This window comes from Acanthisitta chloris, unplaced genomic scaffold (assembly GCF_000695815.1).
Source record: "Acanthisitta chloris isolate BGI_N310 unplaced genomic scaffold, ASM69581v1 scaffold1717, whole genome shotgun sequence".
NCBI classification, from domain to species: Eukaryota; Metazoa; Chordata; class Aves; order Passeriformes; family Acanthisittidae; genus Acanthisitta; species Acanthisitta chloris.
The window spans coordinates 1-26,123 of record NW_008684091.1 but is presented as its reverse complement, the minus strand read 5'-3'; the positions used below and the strand labels follow the sequence as shown (position 1 = coordinate 26,123).

Sequence of the window (26,123 nt, the reverse complement as noted above, 5' to 3'; positions counted from 1 at the left end):
CAAAAGGCCCATACTAACCAGCCTTGCCTAAATTCCATCCCTAGGCTAATATCACATTTAATCCAAACCCTAAAGCTAGGTTAGTGATTCCAATTAAACCACAGTCCAAAACTATTCATACAAGAGGCTGTTACTTACAACCTGGGACACATAAACCCTAAACCAAACTCTAAACTCTCTTCACAGTTATCAAAATCAGGTAAGGCTTCCTGCATCAAGTAGATCTAAATACTGACAGGAAATCTCAACTCTGATCTTAGCTTGGTGGCCCCTTTCATTTTAGCTCAGTAGTATTGGCTGCAGTGTGACTCCCAGTGTGTAGCAGTATGTCTTTGTGCCGAAGTATGGCATTAATGACATCTATTTTTTCTTTAGTATCAAATACCTCTTTTCCAAGAGTGACAATGTTTCTACAGTTTTTCTTCAAGTGCTCTAAGAAGCACACTTGAGGTGTTTTTTTGTCACTGTTTTTTGCTCCATAAACCTAAAGTCCACTCGGTCCTGATCCCACAATGAGAAAAGGAGTACTGTGCTGTATCATAGAATACATCTTTTCCTATTCCAATATACCTTATAACAGTCTTCCCTAAGTATAAGACTCTGCTAAATGGCTCTGCTAATGAAGCAGTGCAGACTTCCTTCCTCTCTGTGACCACTGATACACAAGATGGAGACAGGTGGTAGGATGCTGGTCTGACCAGTAAGATGCATTTGGCATGTGGGATGATAGAATAATACGATTACTTTCTGTAAGTTTTTTCCTTGGGTTTTCACTACATGTTCAAAGGTAAAGGCTGACTTTCTCACTAATTTTGAGTTTGGAGCAAAATTCCCATGGTCCCAATTACATCCAGAATCATAGGACAGCACTTTTCTTCCAGCACAAATTTGGCACTGCTAGGCATGGGCTCATGGAACACAAGAGAGTTGGTTCTTTTCCAGATTGCTTCATCTTGGTTGATATAATTTGTACTGGAATCAGTTTTACTTTAGAAGTGGAAGCAGATTTGACCTCATCATCCATCTCTTTTGCATTTCCTCTCACTAATTCAAATTCACCGATATTGGCAAATAGATCAAAAGGATTTAACCTTGATCTTCTCTTCTCAGAAAAAAAAACCCAGCTTTTTTTTTTTTCCCTTTAGGTAATATTCATTTAACACTGATTGTAGTACATATATGCATTTTTTATCACAAATTTTCTGGCATGCATGTATTAAAACAATATATTAATGCAACCACAAAAATGCTGGTGAACAGAGTGATACAAGACCACCAAGCAGTGACTCCACTTATTCTTCGTATTACTTACTGTAGTACTGGTATGCTACCAAAGGCAGAAATCTTCCCATGGGCTATTCACAACAGCTAAGAGCTATTTCATTTCCCACAGATAAAACTTGCTGAATTCATCAAACCATATATTTGACCAAACTAATGGGTCATAAAATGGAAATTTCTCATTTGGTTTTGCTAATTACAGTTATGATGGGTTTGTTTTGTTCTGCAGCACTATGAGAGAATTATCTCAACTGGCTATTTGAATATTAGAATATTTTTTTATTGCTCTGTGCTATTGATAATCAACTGCAATTTACAACAGCATGATGCTGCATGCTACTCTGTGTTCTGCAGCCATCAGGAGAATCTGGATATTTAATGACATATGATTGTTTCTTATCTCAGATAAAGTGCAGCTACAGTAATTTATGGAAAAAATACTCCAACAAACCCGGGTGCAAAATGTCTCACACACATACACAAAAAAAGAAAATTACTGGAAATGATGCATATAGATCCCATATAAGTCACTATGTACCATGAACTGTTGTTTTTATGTAAGGCCTAATGGACTAAGACCCTGTCTGCCAGTGATTGCCCACTGCCTCTAAAGTCTTCATATTGCTCTCACATGCATTGAACAATCTGGAGGCTTGGAGCTGAAGTATTTGTGCCATGCCATTTGTTAGCAGAGGGAGACAAGCATTTCAGGATAGTGGCATATCCCTTCCTCTAGTGACCTATCCTTTACTTTTGTACTCTCCTTCCCCATCTCATCTCACCTGGAATGGGAGTGATACCCTCTCTCTTCACTGAGTATAGAGGTGACCTGCTTAGATAGGGAACCTGACTTTTATTGGTTTAATTTTAGGGGAAAATATATCCTGTTCTGAACAGTCATGAAGAAACGACTCTTTTGCAGTACTTTCTTCAAAGCCATGTCCAAATCTTTGTTTAAACAACCTGTATTGCCACTACATGTCATTGTGAACTTGTATAGAAACCAAAGCTTTCTTGCACCATTATGGCATCTTTGATCACAGCATTAGTGTTCATCCCGAATTAGGAAACAATTGAGCTAAAATCTTCCACATCTCAATTACTGAAGTATGGTGTCTCATTTCTACATAAAATGTTTCTTATCAGGAATTATTCAGGAGATAGTCCAGTCAGCTTTTTATCAATTTTCTGCTGCAGACAGAGATCTCCTTATAGAAAATACTAGATAAAGTCATACAGGATTAGAAAGAAACCATCATGATATCATCCATTTTCTTCCACCAAAAATGCACTACTATCCAATTCTACAATATCCAGCATATATTCAGTGGACTGAATGGGAACATGGGCATCAAATACCCTCAGAAGACTGGATTTAAATCCAAAGCTGAATCTGATGTTGGGACAATTGGATTATAAAATGACACCTGTTATTTCGTGAATGTGCAGCAAGAAGCTTGTTTTGCACACACATTCTCTTCTCTGTCCTCTGCAATCCCATTACTGAATATTCCTAACCTGACTTCTCCAGAAACACACAAAAATGCATGTTTGTGTACAGTTTGTCATTGCACTTGTAAGATTTCTTTGTTTATTTAAAATAGCTATCTGGAAGGTTACAATATTTTTAAACGATCTTTATTACTTTTGGTCTAAGTATACACAATTTTCCTAAACTCATGAAAGCTGATGAACATATTTTTGTGGATTTCCACCAGTGGAAATTTTGGGCTCATACCACAAGTAATTTTGAAATCCCATGACATTTTGTGGCATAGTTTCTTTTCCTTCTACCACAGTAGCAGACTACTGCAATGAGTTAGCTTATGATACTTGCATGTTTTGTTGGTTTTATTTTAAGAGGAAGAGAAATAAAATCCCCATAATATGTTTTATTTAATTCCTGAGGACTTTCACTTACACAAGTAGGCACTAAACATTTGAAATTGACTTTCTGGAGCACAACAGTAAAAAACTTAAGAATTTGGCTTATTTTCATTTAAAACAGTAAAAATTGACCTTGTAAACATTTCCATAGGAGGTAGGATACATACATTTGACAATCTGTCAAATACAAGAAAGTAAACAGTTACTCTGTAGTCCTAATAAATAATGAGCAACACAGGCATCAAATAAACATTTTTTATAAAAAAAAGAAATATAACTGAAAGACTAAAATAGGATTTTTAATAAATTAGGAATAGATGCATTAGTTTCTTTACAACTTAGTCTTGCGTGCAAGAATCACTGGCTCTTTCTGCTTACCCTGAATTTCTGCAAAGCTGAATGGTGAGAACAATCCTGAGAGATTCACAAGCAGGACCCAATAAAAATACAGCAAATTTTTTTCTGTGTGGAGGGCTGGTAATGTCTCTAAAAACTACTATTTAACACCTGTATGTAATACTTTTATATTCCATGAACTTGAAGGAGATTGTCATCATAGCCTTAATGTCTGGAGTTGGAAGGTTAGCTTAAGGCACTGACATGTCTCTCCCAGTTAGGTTCCTCCAGTAGCTGTTCCCATGAAGACAGTGTTGATTGGTGGTAAAGATGACACCATATCCCTGCTTGGTGGGCCATGGACCTCCAGATTTTCCTGAGAAGGGAACTGACCAGATGTTCCATACATACACTGGGAAGATGTGGTTTGCAAGTTTGAAGCTGTGGGGAATAAAAGGTTACCATCATTGCAAGTTTTCAACCTACTGAATTAAACAGAAATCATAATCCAATTTCACTTGATGGAAACCCTTACCTACCAGGCACATCATCTGAAGGACAGAAATGTCTGATCTTTTGTGCAAGATTAACAGGTAAGTAGTAGAAATAGGTAATCTTGTGGAGAAACAAACAGTGTCCTAGGTTTTATCTTCTATGAAACCCTTTTTGGAATGTGAGATCAAGCTCAGCTACCATTTGTTTAAGGCATATACCAAAATAAACCCTTTGGGGTTAGGTATTTACACCTAAAATTCACTGTCAGTGGGAGCGTTGCCTAATACACAGTTGTTAAAGCATTGACAGAGACTATACCACAGGTAGTATAGACCTAGACATCCCTGACCGTTTGATCTGTTTGACAGTGAGGATCCTTAAGAGCACTTAGAAAAGCCCAGTCTGTTATTAATTCACTTAATAGTTAGAAAGTGTTTCCTAATATGGATTTTTCTGCAATTCAGGCCAGTTATTCCACTCCACATGGACAATGGATCATAGACATTTTGGGAGCAAAGAGTTATTAAACTCACTGTCCTGTCCTTTTAAGGAAAACATGTCCTATGATACATCCTAAATACTGAGCTATTTAATTTCTATATTGCATCTCATATATTATATGTGTGAGCTACAGTTTAATACTCAGCACTTGTTAGGATGCTAAACAGTTCATAGCTGTTCCTCGTTGTTGGCTGTACTTACGCATAGGAGTCCGACAGACAATTGAAGGTGAGGACTCTGTGTAGTATGAGCCTGTTTGTTTTCTTCCGCTATCATCCAAGATATTCAGTGGATCATGTATATCATTGTATGATGGCAGTGATCGAATGCTGCTTACACTGCTGATTACAGAAACATGTTGATCCACCATTGATCCAAGTCTGTGAGATTCTGAATAATTTATGCTATTTCCATAATATCCTATTGACAGAAGATTGAAAAAAACACAGAGTGAAACTACTGTTGAAGAGAAAGGATAGGGGAGGAGTCTTTGATAAACTGGGACAAAAAGTAATTGTTACTGGAAGAGTCCCTTGGGAATATGATTATTTATGCACACCTACAGCCTCGTAACATTAGCAACATCTGTAATGACTGACCCAAAAGAGAGGTGGTAACAAGGGAGCAAAAAGATGTTGAAAGTTCAGTCATGCCTTCAGTACAGAATTGCCTATCCATTCTAGGTTCAGAATCAAACATAGCTGGCAATCAGTGGCCACAAAAGACACCATGTGGACTCCTATCCACAGTTCAGTGCTCCCTGCTGAAGCTCACAACCAAGGAATGTATACATGGAAAGAAAATCTGAAGGGTAATACATACTTACTGCATATACAAATCCTTATAAAAGCAATATTTCCATTGTGTTTTTCCTCCAGAAAAGAGAAGTGTTTTGCTGACTCTATCTCCAAAGCAGTAATTTTACATTTGAAGTATGAGAAATATCAGGGCCAAAGTCTCAAACTATTGCTAATGTACATTTTTATACTTCGTTTCACCATCCTGACCCTGTGACTAGAATGGTCCATTATGCTGAACTCAGAGTTGAGCTATCTTGCATCTGCTCTAATTCATAGTAGATATTTTGGGAGCTTTTCAAGAGACTGTTATACCACAAGGTCATCCTGCTTTTGCTTCCTTTGTGCAAGACATGATGATGGTACAAAAGGAAGATTAGCATAGGGCAGCAGATGCATTTGAGGTCAACTGAGGATTCACCAGAGGAAAATAAACCCTTAAGTAGCTTATTAAGCTGCTTTGCAATCTCTGTGTGTAATCAGAGAAGTGGAAAACAGGATGGTATAAATAAGAGCTGAAATACATAGAATCATAGAATTTTAGGGGTTGGAATGGACCTTATAGATCATCCAGTCCTAACCCATCCTTCCATGGACATTCATCTTCCATAGAAAAAAAGCAGAGAAAAAGTGTTTTACTCCAGCAAGGAAAGAGAAACAGAAGGGAAAAGGAAAATATGTATTAATACCATTGGAAGCATTAGCAGGATATGCTCCTCCTGGACATGTAGATACTGAGTTGTTCAAGAAGTTGAAACTCCCAGTATTCAGAAACTGCATATTGTGTGTGTCCTGAGACATGTTTGAGGGACCATAGCTGGAAGGGGATCTGGCACTGTATGGAGACACAGCACAACTGTTGCTGAAGTAGTCCCTGGAGAACTGCTGTTCACTCAAGGTGTTGAATCGGCTGTGCTCTGCTCTGTGGTCGTAAACTCCAGAAGTGGAATGGGCCTGAGTTCTGAACATAGCTTGGTAATTGGAATTGTTCCCGTAGTAATTCTGATTAGTTTGTGACAAAGTCTGATAAAGGGGTTCTGAGTAGGAAGAGCACTGTGAATGTGTCGATAACACGGGACCTACGCTTGGAGGTCTCACAGCCATTGGCCCCTGGTTGATAACACTTCCTCGGCTGACCATGGCTGGTGAAATGGGGGGAGTCATCAGGTGACCAGTGCTTTGAGACAACTCCATCTGACCTGAAATAAATAAACAGTAGCTGAGGTTAGTGTTCGTACTGTGGTACTGCTGTAAAGACACTAACCCTCTAGTTACATTACAGTGTACATTACTATTTGAAACATGTACAAAAGAGATGTGTTGGCCCCCACATATGTAACTCATGGCTTTTAATCCATGGCTTCAGGCTATAAAGCTTCCCTCTTTTATTCTCCATCTTGGAGGTTCCACATTCAGTGGGAAAATTCAGAAGTCTTTACAAAAGCATATGGTCGTTGCCCCTCCTACAGAAACACATTATGGTGAACTGAAAGGATAACAAGCAAATTAGAGAAGGAGGAGCTGGGAGAGTTGAGACATACCTGCCAGCTGCATATTCTCACTGTCTCCTGTGGTGAAGGGGTTCAGACCAGAAGGTACACTACTGGCCTGGTTAGATGACAAGGACACATAAGTTTGGTCTGCTAGACACTCATTTTTGACTGAAGTGTCACTGGGCAGAGGAGCAGCTTTGTTGCGATTTGCTAGGAAGCAAGAGCTTGGTGATGCGGTGAAGGTAGCTTTGCTTGCATCTAGAAAAGTAAGTGGAAACTGTTGGAGGCAGTTATGTATGTTCACTGCATATAAATTCACCACTAGCTTATAGACAATATAGGAGCTGCCTGATTTATTTGTATCTTTGATTGCTAATTGCGAAACCCTGCAAAGTCCTCATATTTTGCAAGTAGCCAATGAATACAAATATTGGTCTAGTCTTGATCTTCCCAGTGGAATTGTTTGTATCATTTTCACTAACCACAGATCTGCATCACAGAGTATCAGCTCCTTACTGAAACCATCATAGTGAAGGTATGAATCAGATTTATTCCCTTGAAGAAAATGTAAACAATGAATTCAAGTCAATTTGCACAAAGAATGAATCAGGCTGGACACCTCATCATAAAGAATTAACAATGGGAACTTTAGAATGTTTGAACTCTTGTTTTTATATTGATACCTGGAGAAAAACATCTGTTATATTCAATAGTTCTTCAGTTTCTGCAGACTATTGATAAAGTCAGTGCTGCTATTCTTCAGTGGAAACCATAATTTTACCTTCTGGTTTAATGCTAATAAAAAATAATTATGCAGAATTCAGTGAAGTTTCACTGGATTTTTAGGGATTAAATCGGACCAGAACTTGATCCACATCAAACTTTATTCTTTTTATAGCAAAGGGCCTAGACCATATGACTTCAAACTGTCTAACTTTGAAGAAGCCTGGTAAATGGAAAATGTTAAGGATACTGTTTTCAAATAATTTTATTTCTCTTCCACATAGTAAAACTTCAGCCATATGATAAACAGAGTTCCAAACTTGCGTTCCAACATTGGAGGGATGTTTGCATTTTTGGTAACACTTAATACATTCCTTTTTCAAGGTGTAATTACATATTTAAGCTTTGGAGAAGATCTGGATTAGGAATTCCTGGCCTTTCTGCTCCTTACACCTCTTTCATACTTCAGCTTGTGGCACTTCAGATCCACCTACAAGTATTTGTTGTATCCAAGATAATTTCAGTGATTTAGTGTATTCACATTCCCACAAAATGTTATGAAGTGGACTATGGTATGAAGGTGGGAATGAACTGCTGAGTGAATGACCACAAACTTTTCAGGTGAATTTGACAACGTTACGTGTAACTACACCTTTGGGAGAACACAGTAAACCTGCTTCTGTTTAAAGTTATGGAAGTATGTCAATTTCTAAAATTACAGGAGTACATTAAAAAGAACCAAGCTCTAGTTACCTAAATTCTTCATGTATTTGTCCAGTAGATTCTGGAGTTCTTGTTCTTTGTCATTGTTGAACTGTGTTTCCATGGCAAGCAGGATGTACTCATCTAGTAGCATGCGGATCAAATGAAAAGAACCTTTTGGAGGAGAAAGAGAGAGAGTAGCTGAGTTATCTTGGTGACCATCTCTCACCACTCTACAAGAAGCCTGTGAAACAAACAAATAATTGTGGACTTTAAATGACCTGGCAAGACCAACAAGGAATAGTGCCTAACTTCTTGCTCTAATCTCTCTTTGCACTGGCCCACCTAGCTCAATTGTTTACTGTCCTGTAGGCTATTTGACCACTAATTACATCAAAGAAAAATACTGATGAAAGTGAGACATGCTTTATACTTGAAGAGGGCACACAGTGGAGCTAGATAAGGCTGAAGTCTGCTAGAATGCCTCTGCTCTATTTCTGTTTGCCTTGTACTAAATAACAGACAATAACTGGTGAAGTCTTTGACCTTATTTCAAGGATACATCACCTTAAAAACGTGTGTCCCTACAACCATTTCAAATGCCCCCTTAATTTTAGAAAACAATGTACCTATGATGAAATGTAGGAAATTATGTACTAGAGTATAAGTAAGTTTCACTTGTTCTACCATCTTCTATCTTATAAAGGTTTGTTCTGAGTGTTCCCAAAAATGTAAACATTCCTAAAGATGGACATGTGAGCCTTAATTTTTAAAAGCCACAAACACTGTTGAATTGTCCATCTGCTGATCCCAGAAATAAATGTGTGGTGACTACCAAATTCCTTTTGCTTTTACTAAAACATATCATGCAGAAGAACTTCTATACAACAGGAATTTTTTACCACAGGTAAAATTAATTATTGAAATCTTCTGTCTGCTATACTAAGACATACAGTTTGCTTCCATTGCCATATCAGTACAAACAGCTTCTAGCTCTTAAATGCCAAAGCAGTATCAAACAGCAGTACAAAAGAAAAGTACTTTTAAAAACAAACGTGACTCAGGTCACCACCAAAATATTGCTAGCATTTACTGTGAAATGTTAGTTTGTAAAATACATTACACAGCATTTGTGGCTTTGATCAAAGAATCTTTAGATTAGGACAGGTTCCTCTGCTCAGGAAATGGTGGAAAGCTGGTAAGTGCTAGCAAATATGGACAAAATATGAGTGTTTTTATAAAGCTCTGGTACCAAAACTTGATGCGTTGTTTAGTGTTAGGTTATGCATCACTCGAGCACCGAAAAAGCTCCATTTGAGGAGGAAATCTTGAGCTCTCTTCTTTAAAGATTTCCCATTTTGCTTGCTTGTCTGAAAGAGAATAGTGAAATATTGTTAGGTATGTTACTTGCTTTCTGCACACGGAGGGGGAATTGAATATGTTTGAGAGTTCAAGGAGTCCTTGACTCAGGCTGATATGGCAGGATGAATCAAGCTGCCTGATTCAAAATATCTTCTTAAAGTGTGTCCTAACGTGGTAAAGAAGAGCAGCAGTCACTCTTTTCAGTGCAACCATAGAAGAGCTCTGTCAACGTTAGATGAAGCAAACTGCTTACTGCTTGGGCTCTGCAATGCCCTGAAGGTATATAAATTACTTCATATTCTAGCATTAAAGGTGCCAGATTGTTCTATTAATATACAGGTGTACAAGGCAGAGAGAAAAATAAAAAATTCACCCTCTGGCACTATGTTATTCCACATAAACAGGGAATAACAATTAGTCTTTGTACTTTTATTTCATCTGTATGATACTGGCCAGATTTTCTCTTACAGAATGGTGTGTTCACTATCATTGTGATTAAAGTGATGCTTTTAATACTGCTCATTTCACACTGCCAATTTGCTCTGGCAGTGATTTGTTCATGTGCTAACATACAGTTGCTTTCTCAAACAGCAAGCAGAAAGAAGCTGTTGTGTGAGTTTGACAGGAGCCACACTGTAGCATGAACAGAAGGCAGACAGCAATGGAAGGATTACATGTTCTGTAAATTATTAGCTTCTGCTTAACTGACCTAGCTTCATATCAGGACTTGTTGGTATTTCTTCCCTTAACCACAGGAAAACAATGCTAGGAACCCCACCTGTTAACTTTAGTAGTACAGCATCACAGAGTAGAAGCTGAATAGGAAAGTGCTTCACCTTTTCTGTCTGACTTGTTTATTAGGAATTGTCTTCTGAAATTGCAGAATGAATTTTAGATCATAATCATTCAGTTCTAAAATAAGTTGAGATTGGTCAGCTTCAATGGGAGTTTTTTTGCCTAGGGAGTTTTGTGTATATATGAGGTCTTGCTTTGGCTCTGCTACCCTGAATTGGCCAAAGCTCCTCACTGTGCTGCTGACATCTGACAACAAATGTTAGGAAACTCAGAGTACTTTAAAAAGAAAGGAATTATCACTGTCTCCATTGAAATTTGGGAAAACAGGTGAAGAAAGCAAAAATGGAATGGCCATGGCTGTTTTGTGTCAGTCACTCTTCTGCCAGCTAGCCAATGCTAACTGCACTATCTCCTCCCCTTGCATCCATTCATTCATATCAATATATATGCTCCCTAAAATGATTGATAAGATATTGCATTTCCAGATAGAACAAGTCTGAGAAGAGCAACAGGGCTACATAAAGGTCTGTGTAAGGAGGATTTGGTCTTGAGTCAGGCAGAACATTTGAAAGGTACCTTGATAACCCTTTGCTCAACCACAGTATCCAACCATTCAATAAATGATTCCACAGTGGCATTCTTCTTTAGAAGGTCCTTCAGTTCTTGGAACACTGTAATAGAGTCATCTACCATGTAAAAAGGAGAACATATCATTGCACAGTATTCTGAATGTGAGAGAAAGCCACTCACCAGCCATATGACAATATTGTAGCATGGAAAGGAAAAGCAAAGAGTTAGAGCAGTGAAGAAATAAGTAGTTCCTCAGTAAAGCAAGCAGACACACATCCACCACACATACATATTTCAATTACTTACTTAAGAATTGCAATGATACAGGTTGTAAGGCAATGAAGTTTTACAAGAAAATAAGAGCAAAAGAAGATTATATTTTCAATTACTTTTAAGGTTCTGCCTTGAAAACCTTTCTAATGCTAAGTTTAGTAGTAAAGCTTTGCCTGTAATTTGGCAGATTTGTAGTGTCTTATATTTCCCTCATATTTTACAAGTTTCTCGCAATATAATGTAAAGATCACTTCCTCAATTGCCATTTTCAAAAAAGTGCCTGAGTCACCCATTATTTCTCTTCTCCTTTTTTGGTTTTTTAGCCAGTGTGAAAGAAGACAAGGTACAAAACAAAAAGCAATTACATAAAAAGTAGCTCAGATTAAAATGTGAATAAGATTATGAACCATTAAAGAGAACAGTCATTATAAAAGTAGTTCTGTTTAAAGGACAACACATTGCTATTCCTTTCAGCTCTTGAAACTGATCAACCTGACTCCTATGACAAAAGTTATATTTTTAACAGAGAAATTGGCTATATTTATTTTTCAACAACAGGTATGTATATGAAAACTAACACCCTCAAAATTTATATTTTACTCTATTCAGTGTATGAATTAGCAGCTACACTAAATAGAAAATTATGTACTTTTTAAAAGATCAAACTTCAGAAAAAATTCCCTATGTATGCCAAACTTTTTTAAAGAAAGTAAACTAGTTCAAATATCTATTACATTAAGCCATAAGGTAATGGAATTTTTGAGACATCTTTCAAGAAGTGATCTGTCCCAATACCTCTGCATAATTAAGACAAAACTTCAAAAGGGATTTGATTGCACTTAGCAACTGACACATAAATAAATTTATCAGCAATCATTTAAAGTCATCTAGCTGGGATGGCTTCCCAGCACAAGCTTCTCATCTGTTAGGACATGCTGGGGCAACCAATAGGTTTTCTTATGCTACTGAAGTTAATGGTGAGGTAGATTAGAGAATGCAGTGTCTGTGTGTCTTTTCTCAGTCAGTCCAAGTAGACCAGTGTGGCATGGAATGAAAGAATTAAGTACTTTAAGTGATACAAATAATCACTGTGGACTTACATTCACTGTAGACTTCTCCATCAGAGTCTGTGCTCCCTGAGACTGCAAGGAATGCCTGAGAACCAATACTATTCAAATCAACTTTCTCAATATCTGACACCATGGAATTCACCACATGCTGATCAAAAAGGGCTGGGCGAGCAATCTGCAAGAGAAAGCAAGTGAAAATGCTGAGACCCTGTTGTGGTTTAATCCCAGCTGGCAGTTAAGCACTGCACAGTCTCTCACTCCCCACCCTGCCCTGGGATGGGGGAGAGAATGGAAAGAATAAAAGTAGGAAAACTTGTGGATTGAGGTAAAAACAGTTTAATACTTTTTTAAAAAATATGGTAACAATCATAATGATTAAAAGAAAAAAAAAACACCAAAACACAATCATAATGATTAAAAGAAAAAAAACCACCAAAAACCAGAGAAAAACACAGCTCAAGAAAGACAAGTGATGCAAATGAAAACAATTGCTCACCACCAAATGACTAATGCCCAGCCAAGTCCCTGAGCAGTGATTCCCCACCAAATTTCCCCCTAGTTTTATTGTTGATCATAACATCATATGGTATGGAATATCCCTGAGGTCAGTTGGGGTCACCTGTCCCACCTGTGTCCCCTGCCAACTTTTTGTACACTTCAAATCTACTCACTGGCAGGGTGAGAGCAGAAAAGGCCTTGACTCTGTGTAAACCTTTCTCAGCAGTAACTAAAACATCCCTGAATTATCAAGTATCCAGTATAAATTCAAAATATTGACCCATACTAGCTATGATGAACAAAATTAAATCCATTCCAGCCAAAACCAGCACAAACCCACACCTGGGGATCACCTGAATAACTCCTCAGAGAAGAATCACACTGTGTTTTATTTTATTATCATGGCTGTTTTAAATCACAGATCAGATGAGATAATGGTTCCTTTTCATTAGACTTCTAATGCTCTTCTAATACGCCTTCCTGTCAGATAGATCATCTCCACAGTATCATCCATATGCTACTTCTGTCTTAATATTTATGAAAGAGAAAACCAAGTCAAGATGGTGTGTCTACAGTTAGTCATGAGGATTACTGTTAAGGAATACATCTGGTCCATGTGGTTTGGCCCTCGAGCTGCAGATTGAGATGCAGATTGAAATGCAGACTGAGCTCGGTTGGGAGCCCAAGAAAAGAGGCTGTGAACTGGCAACCTTTGGAAAACAAAGGGCACAAAATTGGGTGATGCCAGCCAGCTGAATGGACACTGAGACACACAGGAGGAGCTGGAAATTGCTGATTTTTGGATAACAAAGGAAATCACAAAATCACAATCAATAGGGTTTGAAAGACCTCTGAGATCAAGTCCAACTAATGACATAATACCACCATGTCAGCTAGATCATAGCACTAAGTGGCCATGTCTTTCCTTAAACACCTCTGGGGTGGTGACTCCACCACCTCCTTGGGCAGTCCATTCCAGAGTCTAATCACCCTTTCTGTGAAGAAATTCTTCCTAATGTCTAGCCTAAACCTCCCCTGGCACAGCTTGAGACTATGTCCTCTCATTCTGTCACTAGTTGCCTGGGAGAGGAGACCAACCCCCACCTGGCTACAACCTCCTTTCAGGGTGTTGTAGAGACTGATAAGGTCACCCCTGAGCCTCCTCTTCTCCAGGTATAGCCCCAGTTCCTTCAGCCTCTCCTCATAGGACTTGTGTTCCAGCCCCTTCACCAGCTTTGTCGCCCTTCTCTGGACATGTTCTAGCACCTCAATGTCCTTACTGAAGTGAGGGGCTTGGAACTGGACACAGTACTTGGAGGCGTGGCCTCACCAGTGCCAAGTCCAGAGGGACAATCACTTCCCTCTAGTTCTGCTGGCCACAATATTTCTGGTACTTGCCAGGATGCCATTGGCTTTCTTGGCCACCTGAGCACACTGCTGACTCATGTTCAGCTGGCTGTTGCCCAGAACCTTAGGTCCTTCTCCACTGGTCTGCTTTCCAACTGCTCTTCCCCCAGCCTGTAGCTCTGTATGGGGTTACTGTGGCCAAAGTGTAGGACCCAGCACTTGTGATGGGTCTGTGAAGATGGGTGATGCAAGGGACATGCCAGTGACAAGGGACATGCCAACAATGTGGATGGACACAGATAGCGGGGCAGCAGCAGAACTCAGAAGGAAGAGCAAGATTTGCACGTGAGTGGACTGTGATGGTGTAAAAGCCCAGGAGACCTTGGCTGGGGGTCCCTTCTCAGAGGCATCAGTTCAGGTCAGTGCCATGAATAAACTGCTTTATGGAACCAGACATCTGAGAGTCTGCTATGGGAAACCTAGGGTTGAACTGGTAAGGAAACCTGGTCGGACTGTCCGTGAGTGAGGTGTGTAGGTCATCAAGCAAGGCACCCATCATCTCACTAGAGCCACCCACTGTGAAGGGGCTTCAGTCCCAGGAGTTAAATTCTCTGGCATTTGGAGTGTGGCTGCCAAAGAGTCTCATGAATGGTCAGACTGGGAAGTTTCCTTAACAGTTTGACACCCCAGATTGGACCCTAGGCCACAACCATTCACAGTCTTGCCACTCCAAACATCCAACTGTCAGCACTGGGTGAATTCATCTAGGATTTTTGGAGCAGGGAGGAGCCAAAGGGTGAGTGTTAAAATTCCCCAAGCAGATTCTGTATGAATTATTTTGGTGGATTTGAGTCTCTTCATTGGTGTGGTATTTTGTGCAAATTTGATGAAATTATTGGTAATGGGTCGAGAACAGCTGTACAACCCAATCAGCATAAGGCACACAAAAGAGATGTGGTACCCCTCTAAGGCATGAGGTGGTGGGGCTTGAGTGCCTCCTATGACACAGATGAGTTTTGGAGACCCTTGTGAGGAGAGGCTTGAGTCCCTCATATATCACCAGGGGGGTTTGGAGTTCCTCATACCTTGCAGGGGGCTCGGAGTCACACAGGGGAAACAGAGTCCCTCAATGCAAACAGAAGAGGGGTTGAAGTTTGGGGGTTTTTTCTCCTTTTGTTTCTCAGTTTTCAAGTCCATTTTAGTGTTTGAAACAATGGGAAATAAACCTGTCATAGGAAAGGGGACACCCTTAGCTGAGGTTGTAAAAAGTTGGAAGGAATTGTACAATACAGCAGAATTATGAAAAGACTGTGCAATAGCGTTGTGCCAGGAGGATTAGCCAGCTATAACCTGGTCTGGTAGCTCAACAGGAAAATGGCCATCACAAGAAATTTTTTATAAACACAAATTCACTTTTCTGCATCAGTGTCTGGAAGATGGATTCCCAGATCAAATGGGTTATTGGCATGTTTGGAGCAGTTGTGCATGGGTGATAAATTTGCTGAGAGAAACTGGATTGCAGGTAATACATACAGTCACAGGTAACCCCAGCACTCTGCCTGCATTGGCACCAGCTTGTGTGGTTGTGGAGAATCTCAGTGTTCTGTCTCCAGCAGCACCAAAACAAAAGGCAAAAATCATATAACCATAGAAAAAAATGTGTATAGAATTATATGTGCATGCACTAATCTGAAAAGGCCAGAAGCCTTAAATTTTTCACTGTGGGATGTCCAGAATACTCCAGGACAACCCATAGGACTAACTGCAGCAGACACTTAGCTGTACCAGGAATTTATATCCCAGCTAGCACCACCCTGTTGGACAGAGATGAATGCCTGACCCAGTATGTTATATAAAAGCAGAAAGGGTTCAAGGAGGGGAGAATGTATGCACAATGGTATCAGCCCAGCCCACCTGAAATACAAGTACATGATATACAACCTGGGGGTGAAGTGTTAGCAAAGTATTCCCATGAAACTGCAAATAGAACCTAAATGGGAGGGACCATATACTATCTCTTTTGCTGTTAAAATTTTGGGCAAAGATAACTGAATACACCATTCTTATATCAAATGAGCAGTGAATGGTCAGTAACTGACTTTTGAGAATCTTTCATGATTGTATCCTGATAATCACTTCTACCCTATGATAATCTCATTAGCCTTAATCCTGCTATGTTAATGCCTTACAGTGATGTTATAAGGTAAATGGTTAAATGCCTTGAAAAGTGTCTTTTCCCTTTTTACTATGACAGTCTTGTTTGCTTAACCAGTATGTTTGTTACAGGCAATAATGTTGTATATAAGGGCAGTGAATAAGTGCCTTGATTTCTTTCCTTTTAGTATATTAGCAGGTATGCTCAATTAAAATAAAGGGAGGACTGATGAGGAATATATCTGAGTCCATGAGCTGCAGATTGAGCTCTGGGTGGGAGTCCAAGAAAAGAGGCTGTGAACTGCCAACCTCCGGGATAACAAAAGGCACAAAGTGCCAGGTGAATGGACACTGAGACACACAGGATGAGCCTGGAATTGCTGATTTTTTGAATAACAAAGGAGATGAAGATGAGATGAGATGAGATGCAAGGGGTGTGCCAGTGGCAAAGGGCGTGCCAGCAACAAGGGACTTGACAGCAACGTGGATGAACAGAGAGGGGGCAGCAGCAGAAGACTTGGAAGGAAGAGGGAGACTTGTGTGCAGGTAGACTGAGGGTATAAAAGCCCTGAGATTTCTTTGTTGAGGGTCCTCCTCTGAGACACCAGCTCAGGCTGTTGATGTGTTACTGTATCGTGAATAAATTGCTTTATGGAATTAGACATCTGAGGGTCAACTATGGGAAGCCTAAGGTCGAACCAGTAAGGAAACCTGGTCTGACTGCAGGTGAGTGGAGTATGTAGGGAGTCAAGCAGGGCACCCACTGGCTCACTGGAGTTGCCTGCTGTGAAGGGGCTTCAGTCCCAACAGTAAAACTCTCTGGCTTTGGGAGTGTGACTGCCAGAGAGTCTCATGAATGGCCAGACTGGAAAGTTTCCGTAACAACTACCACCTCACTGCCCAAGCTGTTAGCACTGAAGTACCTTGAAATGAATTATATCCTTTTGTATAATCTACAAAACCATCATATGGAGGTGACTCCTAATTACAGATACCTGCATCCTGACCATAGCCTTGGAGTCCTCAACTACCTGTCACTCCCATGTTCTCCTTTCACTCAAAACTCAAAAAGAAATAATCTCACTAAAGAACACCATGGACAAGAGTGTGAACCTTTGGTAGGCAAGAAGGACCATCTGATATTTTCCAATTTGTAACTAAACCAAATACACATATCTTTCACTTCATCATTTGCTTGCCAATCATTCCTGTGATTGCAGTTCATTATAACCATGGTCTTTACTCTCTTTTCTACTACAAAACTTTGAAGTTTTGGTAAGATCTATTTTTGGTTGCTTCCTTCTTTCACGGTTAAAACTACAAGGTGTAGGTCTTCCATGGCTGAAGGTCAACCTTGAAAAATTATGTATTATATCTCATAGCCATAAAGGTACACTGAATATAATTGATGAGTTATTGACTGTATAGTCTTATTCTATTTACCTGTGCTAGGTGTAGGAATGACGTCTGTCGTTTCAGGGAGGAAACAAATCTTCGTGCAATAGGCAATTTCTTATCTGTAAGGTTTTCTGGTAGATTTTCCAAAGAGGAAACAACCCACTGTTCCCAGTTTTTTGCAAAATTTCTTATATCTGCTAGTAAACTATAGGGAAAAAAGTGTGGTTTAGAGAATCATCAATAATAATTCTGTTGCATTAGTGTAAATAATTGGGTTTCAATGTATGACTAACAGACTCCTGGACATATCAATGAATTACTCCTCCAGCATTACCAAAAGGAAACAGGAAAAGACCAATAATTAAACTAAAATTGACTATATATTGATCTGTACCACCTCGGAGAAAAATTGTAAGTCAATTGGGACATTAAAATACTGTATAATACTTTAAGGCTATTCCATAGCTGTCCTCAGAGATGACAGTATTTTTGCCATACATATTCCACTGTTCTAAAAATGAACATGCATATTGAGAAGAAATATCTCTAGGATATAGAATTACTGCTGTTTACCTGGACTATGCCAAAAAAACTAGAATGTAGCATGATTATTGCCAAATACCTACCTTTCTGGCATTTCTTGCATTGTTGCAGGGATGAGTACATCTGTAAGAACCTTCAAAAAGTTAACAGAAAATTATATCAAGCTTCCACTGACCGTTTATTCATTCATTCATGTCTGTCTTGTGTACTTAGATTGCAAAGTGAAAAGTACATAAAATTTATACAGAATAAAGCATATGCATGCCAGCATACCAGTAAAACAAGGAAGTGCCATCACCCATGCCTTACAGCAGGGAAATCAGCAGAAGTGTGATGCATAAACACTTTTTCTTTTCTAGTATCACGGAGTCTCTGTAAAGCAGATACTCAAGGATCTCCCAAATCCTTGAATGCTATTGACTCTTCTCTCTGGCATACTGGACATGGCATTGAAGGCATTCAGAGTTTAGCTGCAGTTCCCTATAGCTAAGCATGATGTGGAACTGTTTTGGTGAAAAAACTGTGCCATCTGGAATGCCTTCTGGGGAATGTTATGGTGGAGGGAAGAGTTGGTAGCCTATATCCCAAAAATCTCTTTCCACTGCTGATGTAAATGATTCGATAACAATCCAATATAATTCCTCCTTTCTTCTGTCTGCTGTGCTGTCGACATGATTATAAGTAAGCAATAGTGAAAGACAGGAGAAAAAATAGCAAATTTATGAACTTCTGAGAAATTCTGTTTTACTAATTTTTTAATTTATTGCTCCTGTAGTATTTCTTCTTCTGTCACATTATCTTTATTACAAGTAAAGTTAATATTGAATCTACTGAGACAGCACATTTAAAGCAGGAAAAAGATTCATAAACTCAAGGTACAATTAACCTCTAGAAGTAAATGAGGCTTAATTGCTCATCTCCTGGGTAGTAATTATGATTCTTGATTCTAATTGCCTTTATTTCACTATGCTAGCTAAAACACTTCTTACTTTAAAGTTTGATAAGTTTTTGAGAAATAAGTATTTTCATCCTTTCTAGATTTTCCCCCCATATTTCCATACAGTAAGAATGACAGATAGATTACAATAAGGCACCAGGGCTAAAGTCTCAGCGCTGAGTCTCTTGCTTTGACTGTATGGTGTTAAATAATGATCTGATCTGACTTTCCAAATGAAAAATTCAAGGAACTTTGGTGGCATTACTTTCCACCCCCATCCTCTATCACCTAATCCTGACCCTGCAACACTCCTAAGTTTCACTTAGTTTTAACTATTTGTGTGATCATGCCATGAACTAGATCAAAGAACACATATGGAAAAAAAGCTCTGCAAAACAAGTATTCCTCAATTTTTTTAAAAACCCAAACCAATTCAGAGTACAGCAGTTTTGCTTGTACATCTAGCAGCACAGGAACAGAAATGAAGTGCAGCAGGCAGGACAGGCAGGAATATCTTAACTCAGTATTGTTCCAGCTTTGAAACATGAAGCCATGGCCTGACACAACCTGTGAGTAGCAGATTGGCAAGTGGAATCACCTCACTGATGTGACACAGACTCTTTGTAGATAGAAACTACAATAATCTTATAAGTTAAAACAAGGCTTCAATTTTCATCCAGGCTTACCTTAGTCAGCCTTGTCAGCGAGGCACACAAACATTTCTTTCAGCTACATTCAACCAGATAGGTCAGGATTTCAGTATTACTGTGCTGCTTGTAGTCACACACCATGTGTGCAGCAGAGCTGAGACTGGACTTCAGTTCTTACCTGTGCCCATTTTATTTCTTGTGGAAATCCTTCCTGATTTACATGTCAGAGGCAGAAAGCAGTCATGGCATCCTGTTATTCACTGTTTTTACAGATCTGTAATGTGGTTGAGATTATCCATGTAGCTCAATGCTTAACTTACCTTATACAGTATTGAGTCACAGACACAGAAGATGTCAACAATGATGGGATTTTCAAGTAGGGGAAGAAGATGATCAGGCATTCCTTGCCAAAAATGTAATAGGAAATGCTGAATCTAAAGGAATCAGATTTATAGACAATAAATAATGTTTTCTTGACTCCCTGCACATGTATACCAAGAATGTGTGTTCAAACAGCCTTACCTCTTCAAAGTTCCCATTAATTGCATTATCAAGGACACACTGACAGTGTGTTTTGTACATCATGATAAGAGTATCTACCTGTTTTGGAAGGAATAAAGAAAGATTAAACAGAGCTTCTCAGCTCTATACTGCTTTAGTGATATAGGCTTCTTCTCTGCAGAGGTAGCATTTAAACATAGAATATAAACTGTATTACAATGCATATTTACAAATAGGTATTTCATATATCTAGGAGTGGTGAGAAGGCCACTCATCTCCAGTTTTTTATCAACATCTTTAAGTCTCAGTGCCGTTGTCAGAAATAAAACATCTGAATCTGTATACATTGTGAAAATGTGGATATTAAAGTAAGGCAATAGCTAGATTAGCCAGTCAGATGGTAAAGTAAATTCACCTTTCTGAAGCCAAGATTAATCCCAAAGAGCAGTGCAAGTTAATCATTAGGCTACTATAGGCGTCTATGAGTGTTCTGAAACATCACCTAGTTGGACAAATGAGAAAATAGCTGCCAGTCATTTGGTCAAAGTTTAATCACTGCCTTACATGAACTGAACTTTAAAAAGCAGAACTCCCTTTCATCTCATCAGGCTACTTCATCCGAGTGGAGTGTTCCCTTATTTTAATAACTCTGCAGAGGTATCACAAGACCTTGCAAAAACTAAAAATAAAGATAGCAAAGTTTAAAATTTGTAGCAAATGGTAATACATAAGCTATTATAAAATGTAAATTATTTTAATGAAAGAAAAATGCTAGCAAAACCATACTTATGGTCCAGAATCACAGAAGGTATGCCACACCTTGTGAACTTCTCCAGCAAACCACTGTCAGGTTTTGAATGAACCTAGTACCACCTTATTGCAATAATTTTAGCATGCAGATTTCTTTGAAAACAGACTTTTCTGACTTTCAGAGCTGCTTCTGTAACTATGTATCTTTGAAAAACAATGGCAAAGTGTGAGATTCAAGAATTTAAAGATTTTTTAAGGGGTTGAATTTTAAGGAGGCTAAATTGATGAGTTCATAATGTGTATCTAAAGGTTTCTAGCACAATTCAGGGATGTAGCAGCCTGTAATGTGACCAGAAACAACACAGACATAACACACAGGCAAATATTCAGAGATAAAGCCTATGAAAGCAACACTTCTAACTGAGCATTTATCCTTAGGATGAGCAACATTGAGTATTGATTAGAGGAATATGATTTTACTAATTTCAAACCACCCAAACATGTTCAGTCTTCAAACAATTAATGAAAGAGAGTAAAGTTCATCTAATTATTTGTTGTGAGTTATTTGTTCTGATCTAATCAGAACAAAATTTGCCTTAAATCCAAAGGCATTTGGAAAGAATACAACTCTCAGTTATTTGTTTGTTTTGCTCTCCCCGTCTTACATACCATCAGTTTGTAAAATACTAGGTCAGTTAATAGGTAAATAATTCAACCACCTTTCCAGTGGAAAGCCAGTTAATCGGTGTTAGTAAAGGTTTGCCCCCTCTATAAATCAGTCACCTCTGTTTGATTATGGACATTTCTGGCTCTTTCATGTCAATACCTCAAAGGCTAAGATATGAAGAAACATTCTGTGGCAATTTTTGATGTGTAAGTCAGAAGAGAAGTAGCTCACATTTTACCTTGTCTTTAGAAATACATCCTTGAAGCAAAAGGTGTTGAGCACTTGGAAACTCTGGGAGGAGAGTTCCAGTTTTGGAACTCAGAGAATATTTACGAGTAAAACCACCCTGAAATGAAAGGGAAAGAACAGGAACATTGAAATAGCTAATTTAGATGCAGCTGAAACCAACAATTCATGCTAAACCTGTATATTCTCTTATGAGTCTCTCAACATTCCAGAACATTTGCGTTCAGATAATTCTTTCAAAATACTGATGGTTATCCAGATCTGAATCCCAGTTAAGGAAGCTAATTAACTTTGTGTCTAGATCTAAACTCCACCAAATGTAGTTTTCAGAGTGATGTAGATTTGAGACACATTACTTCGTGAAATCCTACAAGCTTTGGATTTAATCTATGTTAAAAAACTAAACTACAATACTACACTCCTCTACAGTATGGACTGTGATGTCTTCAAGAATATCCTGTTTTATTTAATAAGTATCTTTCTAGTGCAAGAACCTAGGGTAGTGGAGATATTACTGTTCTCCCCTGTTCTCTTCCTGCTCTGATAGCACAGCAATAGTGATTTCTGCTTTTTTTGCTATGGCAACCATGATTTTAGTTTATCATAAGGTTTGACAACAGTTTTGATAGAAGTTTGTTACAGATGTGGTGGTATGGACACTTCTGTACTAAGTATTTTTAAAATAGCTCTCAGTGATTGTGGCAGACTTGACATGAAGCCCCAGTTTTATATCTCTTTAAGAATGTCATGCCTAGCCATTTAAGTGTTCTCTACTTCCTTTGTTCTCCTTGTTACTCTGTGACATGGCCAGTGGTGACCTAGAGACAAGGTAAATTCCTCCTGAATTATGCTAAATTCTGCTGAGAGTTTCTCACAGTTCTTAGAGTTCACCTCTTAAGCCTCTGTAGCTTGTGACATCTGAAATGTTGTAGACACACCTTGTACTACTTACAGACTGAAAAAAGGTCTTTCAGTGCATCCTGTAGTCAGTGTACAGAGCCACAAGTAGACCTTGTGCATATTCCTGTGGTAAATCCATTACTTCTGTGCAGATTCACCCTTTGTACTAATGGATGGAATTTATGACCATGCATAAGGCATTTGAATAGTACTTGGAGTGACCTCTTCCTACCCACTTGCTACAGTTAGATTTCACTCAAGTGGCAATAGTAGTTATACAGTGCAACATAAAGTGCACAAATGGGACTATTTTTCTGTAAATGGCCAGTTTCTGAATTCTGTAACTGACTTATTCACCATACATATATTCCTGTTTTCAAAGGGTGATGCATCTGCCAAAACAGACAGCAAGAAACAAAAGCATACATAAGCACATTTTATCTGTGCTATCTACAATTCAAATACATATAAAGCTCCAAATGAAAGAAATTATAGAAATTTTGAAACATTAGTACTTCTTTGTGTCAATAATTCTGCAGTGTTATAATTGCCTATAAGGAGGGGTTTTGTGGGTTGGGCTTTTTTTTTAATAATAGGAGTAATCTTAATGATTTTATTATGCAATTAGCCATGAAATATATTAAAAGCTCTGATTAAAAGAGATTTGTTCATTTAAAAGAAGCCAGTGATGGTGGTGGGAGGTTTAAGAGAAGATAATCTGCAATGTTTTTTACCTTGCTAATGGACTTATATGACTGTGCCTCAGTACTAGGCTTAATATTTTAACCCACTGCCACTTGCCCTTTCAATTTAATGCCATCTGTTTCTAATGGCCATTTAACATTAAGATAATGACAGTAATATTATCTGCCTAATTAACCATGCAGATGCTAATGGTGCACTAACTGGTTTAGATAAAAGAATTTGCTGATATCTCCCCCTACAGAGAGAATACTAGAAAATGTGATAAAAACATACCAGGAGTAAACAGTGTTCCTGGCACTCAATAAGTGTTCATTCAAATGCCATTTACTCAGTATATTTAGACAATCCGTGCTTTAACATCTTTTCAATGTCTTTATGTTCCTACTAAGAATTGCACCTTATGCAATCATTGCAAAGCTTTCTGGAATACCTAATTGCATGGACTTTCAAGCAAATGAATACGGATATACCTATAAACTGTTCACTTTAATGGGAAGTATGATGCCAAATTTTCAGTACACTGACATTATTAAAATTCAGTTTTGACCATAAAAGACTTTATTCTTTCAAGACCTGTCTGAATAATCTCAGACAACACAGAGCCCAACAATCAAAAACTCATACTGATGTGCTCTTTCTCCCTTATTTCCACAACTTATCTGTGAATCTTTGGTTTTTTTCTGGAAGGATGGAGGAACTTTGGGGCAGAAACAAGACAGATTTATGGGATTTTTAATTCCCAAACAGACTGGGATTGCCACGTCAGAGATGGAAGTAAATATGCATTCATTTATGCCAAGAGAACCAGATATTTTCTATCCCAAAACTCTGAAAGAATGAATGCTGTAGTAGTGTTCATGAATTCTTGAATAAGATGGGGATATCCCAAGGCATAGCACTATCCTTTTTTTATAAGATAGCTCATTATCTGAACTGGAAAAATGCAGCATATCTAAGCTATCTGAACCTCACTAAAATGCTTGGCATAGTGTCACAATGGGAAACGATTAGTTATGCCAGTGAGAGTGCGGATTAGTACAAGAATGTAAAAACATTTGAGAAACTGACTCCAGCTGAAATGCTAACATGTTGTGTTGACAGGGAAACTACTGGGTTGAAAAGGGATTGAAGTGAATATCCTCAAAGATCAGAGTTGGGGCTGATCTCGTTCAACATTTCATCGATAAAATTGGCTGACATGAGCTAATGAAATCATCAACAGAGGAAGACCAAGAGGTCATGTAGAAAGATCTGGATGACTTTGAGATAATGGCAATAAAGGGGATGAAAATCAATAGAGCAGTCTCAGGGACCAATAAGAATGTCTGCTATCAGCTAGGAGTTGCTTATCTGGAAATGAAAAATGAGGAAGACTTGCTGTATATCAGTTGATCACAGAGGGTATATTTAGTATAGTAAATTAAATGGTGTCAGGAACATTCCCAGGCAATACTGGAACAGTATTATTCAAAAGGGACTCTGGCACTCTCTTGGGCTATGCCAATTAGCTGTATCCCAAATGATTTCGAGCCATGCTTTAACAGGTACTGCATGTTAGGGACTTCTCTCTGTGGCAATGTGGCTGAGATGTGCCTATGTTCTTCTGTAGGTTCAGGAGTTTAATAATATGCATGCAGGATATTCCACGGCAGTTGAACTCAGTGTCAAAAAACAATATTGGGAGCAACTCTTAATTCTTAGTGTATAATAATCCATAATTTTTTAGAATAATATGGCCATAATGATCATGAGTATAACACATCATACAGTAGTGAAAATGTGGGCTACTTGGGGAGGGGAGAAAGAGAACAAAGACCAACAGAATCAGAAGGGATATTTCAAATAGAAATTGGAAATATGCCATTTACAAGACTTTATATTCTTTCTTACTCTAAAGATATTCAAATCAGAGCAAGTACGGTGAAAGCTTATAAGGCTGATCAGAGGTTACTAAAAGCTGCTGTTTGTCCCATTCAGCAAGCAAAAGCAGCAAAAAGACATACCACAGCAAAATGTCATGAAGAGCAAAAAATAGAGAAAGGCAGTCCCTAGCAGGAGGCATAAAATTTCAGTTTATTAAAAAAACCACCTTTTTGCCTTCAAGTCAGACAAATGAAATTCTGAAAAAGCCCTCCTGCAAAAGTAACATATACAAAAAATTAGGCTAGAGCTTGATCCTTTGCTTAAGAGGGTCTATTATGAACATCTGTGGTTATGGGGAACTGGATTGCAACAGGAACCCCAGAAGGTGTTCTCCAATCTTATTTTTCTTTGAATATTTAGAGGAGCAAATACTCAGCTTCATGAAAAAATGTTATACAGTCTAATATTGAATGAAAAATACTGTTTCGATTTTCCAAGAAATTAGTGTGAACAAACCCACAGGTCACATGTTTGGATTATAACAGAAGTAAAAGGAAACAGACTACAACACTTACCTCATTCTTTAACTTGCTTCCAGAGAACCTGTGAAAATAAACACATTTGATTATTTTTTTTCCTAAGCAGAACATTTGTAGAGATTATATATATATATACATAT

The 26,123-nt window shown here is 38.4% G+C and overlaps 1 protein-coding gene across 1 annotated transcript; it reads right to left on the bottom strand.

Moving 5' to 3' along the window:
* Positions 1-3,781: 3,781 nt before the first annotated feature.
* RFX6 (regulatory factor X, 6) lies at positions 3,782-26,047 on the bottom strand (the record flags this gene model as incomplete). Its single annotated transcript, XM_009079158.1, has 15 exons — positions 3,782-3,945; positions 3,987-3,989; positions 4,702-4,920; positions 5,987-6,496; positions 6,839-7,048; positions 8,267-8,389; positions 9,468-9,585; positions 10,949-11,058; positions 12,316-12,460; positions 17,728-17,887; positions 18,309-18,358; positions 20,133-20,246; positions 20,335-20,412; positions 21,969-22,076; positions 26,020-26,047. Coding segments are annotated over 15 exons (2,140 nt in total), but the record flags the coding sequence as incomplete, so codon positions are not given.
* Positions 26,048-26,123: the final 76 nt, after the last annotated feature.